The sequence below is a fragment of the Camelus dromedarius genome, chromosome 30 (genome assembly GCF_036321535.1).
Source record: "Camelus dromedarius isolate mCamDro1 chromosome 30, mCamDro1.pat, whole genome shotgun sequence".
Lineage (NCBI taxonomy): Eukaryota > Metazoa > Chordata > Mammalia > Artiodactyla > Camelidae > Camelus > Camelus dromedarius.
This window is the reverse complement of record NC_087465.1, coordinates 19,242,092-19,248,148: the sequence shown is the minus strand read 5'-3', so window position 1 is coordinate 19,248,148 and position 6,057 is coordinate 19,242,092. Positions and strand designations below refer to the sequence as shown.

The 6,057-nt window shown below is 35.2% G+C and overlaps 1 protein-coding gene across 1 annotated transcript; it reads left to right on the top strand.

Moving 5' to 3' along the window:
• Positions 1–406: 406 nt before the first annotated feature.
• Positions 407–5,593, top strand: LOC105088522 (myelin P2 protein). Its single transcript, XM_031441422.2, has 4 exons — positions 407–544; positions 2,946–3,118; positions 3,335–3,436; positions 4,497–5,593. The coding sequence occupies exons 1-4, from the start codon at positions 472–474 to the stop codon at positions 4,545–4,547; spliced, it is 399 nt and encodes a 132-aa protein (XP_031297282.2). The 5' UTR covers positions 407–471; the 3' UTR covers positions 4,548–5,593.
• Positions 5,594–6,057: the final 464 nt, after the last annotated feature.

Genomic DNA, 6,057 nt, shown 5'->3' with positions numbered 1-6,057 from the left:
AGAATTCTTAATTGTGCAGACTCAGGATTGAGAGTGAGCGAGATGCCTAAACACACACACACACACACACACACACACACACACACACACACACACACATTCATTCATTCATGGTCATATAATTTAGTGTGTTAGAAGACTCAATTCATAGACTTTTTCCTAAAGAATTAAGGACCTAAACGCTTCTTAAAAATGTAGGGTCAGAAAAATTTGAAGGTTCAAGTAGTACTGTCGTTGATTTTGTATAAATATTTTTGGAGACTGAAGGAGACATTATGTGGGGTTTTCTTTTGTCCTAGTGGATGATTGAAGAGCCATTCATTGCCCAGTCCTGACACTGCTTTTCCCCATTGGGTCTCTGTGAGAGTCACGTGCTCTGGACATCTTTGAAAAGAATCTTCTGAGGCTTCAGCGTTTCACTGAAGTCTCCTGAATCTCATCTGCCACTGTGTTGAATCCTCACCCATCACAATGACCAACAAATTCCTTGGCACCTGGAAACTTGTCTCCAGTGAGCACTTTGATGATTACATGAAAGCTCTGGGTAAGAAATGTTCTTTGCTGTTCTAAGTGAGAGGATCCTTTTTGAGAAAGATGTGTGACTATTTCCTTCTAACTCCTTTTCCAGGAGTCTGCGAAAGCTTGCACAGGCTGAAGTATAATCCTCTTCTGGAATTAATCTCCTGTTGTGTCAATCAGCTAATTTATTTGCATTTTGTTTGTGGCAATTTTAATAGATTTTAACTCAAAATAAGAGCTGCTTAAATGTGTGGAACTCCCACTAATTTCGAAGGCAGTTTCATGTCAATAGGGCTTTGGTTTCAAACGTAGAAGAAAGAAATCTTAGAAGCTTAGTCAATCCATTCTTGGCTTTCCTGAAAGTCAGTTGTATAAGAACTAACGTGCTCATGAAATAAAGAGTTGCATATACTAACGTTAATAGAAAACCTCAATTTAAAATTTGGATGCTTATCTAAACCTGAGATTTTCTCTCTTTACCTCTAGGTTGTCTGTTATTGCATAATTATGTAGATACAGTTTGTAAAAAGTAAATTCTTTAAAGAGCAGGATGTTCACAGTCTAAGAAAGTCACTGAGAGAAAAAGAATTGGGTTGTGTCAGTGAATTCAAACTCAGCCACATTAACATCAGTCTTGTCCGGAGTTGTGACAGTGGATGGAGATGGAAAGTCTAGTCATTAGTACGTCAACTGTATTTGATATTATTTATAGGGAATGTTCCACAGATATGAGCACAACAGGTCTGAAGAGTCTTTAGACATTTCCAGAGCTGTATAAATAAGTAGAGAGTGGAGCCCATGACCTCAGTTTGCCATGCTCGTCAAAGTGTCTGCAGCTTCATCTGTTCAGAAAGCTTACGAGAAGGATTCTATTTTTGTATAAAATACGCAAGATCATGTCGTGTTTGCCTGAAAAACCACAGGAATTAGTAGGAATATATCTATCTATACTATAAGATTGGCTAAACTTATGAATTTCACTTTACAGCTTAGGAAGAAGCAAAATATAACAAAGTCCATAAGGAAGTCTAGGGAAGACTCCCTAATTATGTCATTTTCAAAGTTTAGAGTGCATAGGACACCTGGGGATTTGGCGAAATGTAGATTCTTAGGCTCTTTTGAAGAAATTTAGTTGAAAAACGTTGTCTTAAAACATATCAAATAACAAAAGATCAATCAAAATTAGAAGAAAGAGTACAGTTCACCATTACTTATTAGCTCTAACTCTCCACACATCTTTATGTATATATAACTATAATTATATGTATTTATATATAAGTAGTTTTTTCTTCACATATCTCTCTCATTTGACACTTTTATTTTTCTGCATATGTATTTCTATAATCTTAAGTCATATAGTATTACTGCTTGAGTCTAATTTTGTTTTGTTTCCAAATGGAGAAAAAAATTTTAATTATTTTATTTATTCATCCATAAAGAATAAAATAATGCCATTTGCAGCAAAATGGATGGACTTAGAGATGGCCATACTAAGTGAAGCAAGTCAGACAGAGAAAGACAAATATCATATGATATCATTTTTATGTGGAATCTAAAAAAATGATGCAAATGAACTTATTTACAAAACAGAAATAAGCTCATAAACATGAAAAACAAGCTTATGGTTACCAAAGGGGAAAGCGAGAGGCAGGAGGAGGGATAAATTAGGAGTTTGAGATAAGCAGATACACACTACTATATATAAAGTAGATCAACAACAAAGATCTTCTGTATAGCACAGGGAACTATATTCAATATTTATAACAAGCTGTAATGGAAAAGAATCTGAAAAAATATATATATATAACTAAATCACTTTGCTATACACTTGAAACTAACACAACATTGTAAATCAACTATACTTCAATTAAAAGATTATTTTATTTCTCTATGATCATTTGTAAATGGTGCAGATAGATTTAGGGGCCACAGCAAAATTTCAGCAATGAGATTCTATCAAGGATATGGAGGGGAGATTTTTCCTATATCCATAACATGTTATTGAGGGAAAAAAATCATAGAACAGCATGTATAGGTCTCATTTGAAAAATATGTCTCCAACATTTATATATACAAACTAAACATGTCTGGAGTGGTCCATACAAAGCTATAGTTAGTGGTTTTTAATGGAGCATGAGAATGGACGTGGTAAAAGTAGATGACTTGTATTTGCATATTGAGGCTAAACACTTTTCTCTTTAAAATCTGCAGACATTACTTTTGTAATAACAAAACTTGAAATATTCAAGTCCATGGACATGTGTTTCCATTAGGTGGTGAAGCATGAGAAGAGGTCCTTAGCAGTAAGTGATACTACGAGCCATCTCCACACCTGGGGCACAGTGGACTGTAACATGTGGCCACCCATAGTCTCTCCACATATGTTCTCTTGATCAGTATAATTCTAACACTGTCTTGATTTCCAGGCGTCAGATTAGCCACCAGAAAACTGGGAAATTTGGCCAAACCCAGAGTGATCATCAGCAAGAAAGGGGATATTATAACCATAAGAACAGAAAGTACCTTTAAAAATACAGAGATCTCCTTCAAGCTGGGCCAGGAATTCGAAGAAACCACAGCTGACAATAGGAAAGCAAAGGTAAACTTTATTGTTTCTCTTCGAAGTTGGTTCTATCCACTGCTTTGAGAGAGAGGATTACCCTCGCAGGTATTTGAAAGGATAGACCACTCCATTCTGTTGAAAATGAATGTGCCTCATGAGACATCTATCATGAAAATGATTCAGTACTGAATCAACTGCTTCTTTAATCAACTAAAGGCCAAGCAAGTCAATTGTGTGAACCTGTCTTTGCAGAGCATTTTAACCTTGTCGAGAGGCTCGTTGAATCAAGTACAGAGATGGGATGACAATGAGACAACAATAAAGAGAAAGTTGGTGGATGGAAAAATGGTAGTGGTAAGAATATTTTTACTCTAAATACAGAAATAATGATATTTTAAAAAATTGGTTATATTATTTTTAAAATATTCTTTTTTTTTTCTTGGATAAGAATGGCTGAGAATAAAGTCAGAATTAATGTTTGGATGATATTTAAACTATCAAGACTCAGCCATAGTTACTTCAATTTCAGATTCAAGAGTTCAGAAATGGCAAAGCCTATTTGTTGTTTTAGAAATAACAACACCTAAAAATGATAGCAAAGTTAAAAAAATGTATGGATAAGCCTCATCAGTTTGGACTCACAAAGAGAAAAGCAAGTCTAAATTTTAAAAGCAAAGCACATTTCCAAAGGGTCCATTGTTGAATACTTGTAGATATCTACAGTTTTTTGTTTTGTTTTCAAGAATCCATAGTAACTTGGACTAAACCACGCCAATAATTCAAGCTGAGCTCATTGGAGACCTCTTGTAGTTGGCAGATAAAAAATGATGGCAAAGGTTATATGAGATGACCTGTAACTATGTTTTTAAGTCTCAGGTCCTATTCTTACTATTTAACATAGACATTGATTATAAATAGATTCATGTAGTGTTTTGAATATTTCTTCCTTCAGTACAGAGAATCTTATCCTTGGCTGCACAACAGACTTATATGGGGAGTAAATACCAATATGGGGGCCCCAACACAGATCAACTGAATGCAAATCTCTTAGGGGAGGAGGAGCCATCGGTATTTTTAAGTGTTCCCCCAGATAATGCCAATGTGCAGATAGTTTTGAAAATAACTATTTTAATAGATTTAAATCTGTACAACTTATGCATAAAAACTTGCCACTTAAAAAAATACCTGTGCCATAACTTAGATCAACTTTAAAACCATTTCTCCTATTTCAATGGTCGTGATTCTGAATTACCGGAAACTGACACACTGATATTTGGGTTCTTTCTGAGTTTAATCCTATGAGTTTGCTGACATGTCTATTATAAATTGTCTGTTACAATGTCTGTTATAAATTACAAATTTGTTGTGCCAGAGTTTGAGTTTTAGCTATTTAGTTAATCTCTCTTTTTTTAAGGAATGTAAAATGAAGGACGTGGTCTGCACCAGAATTTATGAGAAGGTCTGAGAAAATCATTTCCTCACTGAAGTGACATTTCATCATTTGAAGTTGGAAATCAACTGTTTCATTGGCAAAGCCTGTCTACACTGCAGTTTGTTGGTTTCTTTTTGCTTTTGTCTTAATAGATCAGATAGGCAAATGCCTAAACTGAGGATTAATCTAAAATTCAGTGTTACTTAAACATTTTCAATGGGTATGCAAGTCTCTTCTCAATTAAAGTATGTATATTGGGCAGACCTAAAGGGTTGATAATGTCATTTAATTATCTGTGAAATTCTAACCTATGTTGTACTTTGTATGTTTGAAATGGTCATAAAAGGAAAGAATAGGATGGTAAAAGGAAGTAAGTATATTGATTGGGGTAGCAAACTCAAATCCCTTCAGGGGCCAGGAGAATGATGGGGGAGGAGGACCAGAAGTGAGGCAAGCTAGAATAAGGAGCTGTTTTAAAATAAGGAGTTCTAGCTTTACTCTGCTCCAGCCAACTTAAAAATTGAGGGTTAATTTATGGACAGAGAAATGCAGATATTAAAGATAAAGTTTGATCCATTATGACAAATGAATGCAGTCATATAATTCACATTCTGATCCAGACAAAGTACATTTCCCTAATCCCAGGATGTTTTCTTATGCTCCTTTCCAGTCAATGTCCTGCTCTATCCTTGTTCCAAGAAAAGCAAGTAGTGATGTAGTTTCTATCACTGTAGATTAGTTTTGCCTGTTCTCAAACTTCATACAAATGGAAGCATACATTATGTATTCTTTTCTGTTGCTTTTTTAAAGACAGCATACTGTTTGTGAAATTCATCCATATTGTTGCATGCTGCAGTAATTTGTTCCTTTTTATTGCTGAGTAGTGTTCCATTGCATGAATAGATCACAATTTATCCATTCTCCTCTTAAGACAACTGAGCTATTTCCAGTTTTCAGCTTCTATGAATAAAGCTGCTATAAAACATTCTTGTACAAGGCTGTTTGTGGAAATATGAAATCTTTTTCTTTTAAATAAAGAACTAGGCATGGAATCACTGGGTCCAGTAGATTTTTTGACAGGCAGGAATAGGGGACCACTGCGCCCAAGGAATAAAACTATTTCAGGTATATTACGTGATTGAGCAAATGAGAAGATGTACTGATGTTGTTAGGAGCTGGAATTTTCCCTCCGGAAACATACAATACAGAAGAGGGAAGGTGAGAAGGAACAAAATGTGAATGGATGGGAATATATGTAAATTCATATGTATGTCTGTGTGGATACACATATATATATATTTTTAGTTCTGTCTGCCTACAGAGCTGAGAAGCAAAGACACCTCAGTATGAATGGGTACACCCAGTGCCCAGAGCTTGGTGTCTAATATGTTCCCCACCAAAAAAGAACGATGGTTCCTTGGAAAAATGGCTGATTCTGATGTGAGATAAGAGTATAGCTATAACATAAGCCCAAAATATCTTGTTATGCCAGAAAGTAAGGAAGTGTCCCTCCTTATATTAGAGACAGAGTCACCTTGAAGGT

Coding starts and splice junctions, on each gene's coding strand:
- LOC105088522 (XM_031441422.2), top strand. CDS start 472: ATGACCAACAAATTCCTTGGCACCTGGAAACTTGTCTCCAGTGAGCAC. Junction 545..2,945: donor TGATTACATGAAAGCTCTGG/GTAAGAAATGTT, acceptor CTTGATTTCCAG/GCGTCAGATTAGCCACCAGA. Junction 3,437..4,496: donor TGGATGGAAAAATGGTAGTG/GTAAGAATATTT, acceptor TCTTTTTTTAAG/GAATGTAAAATGAAGGACGT.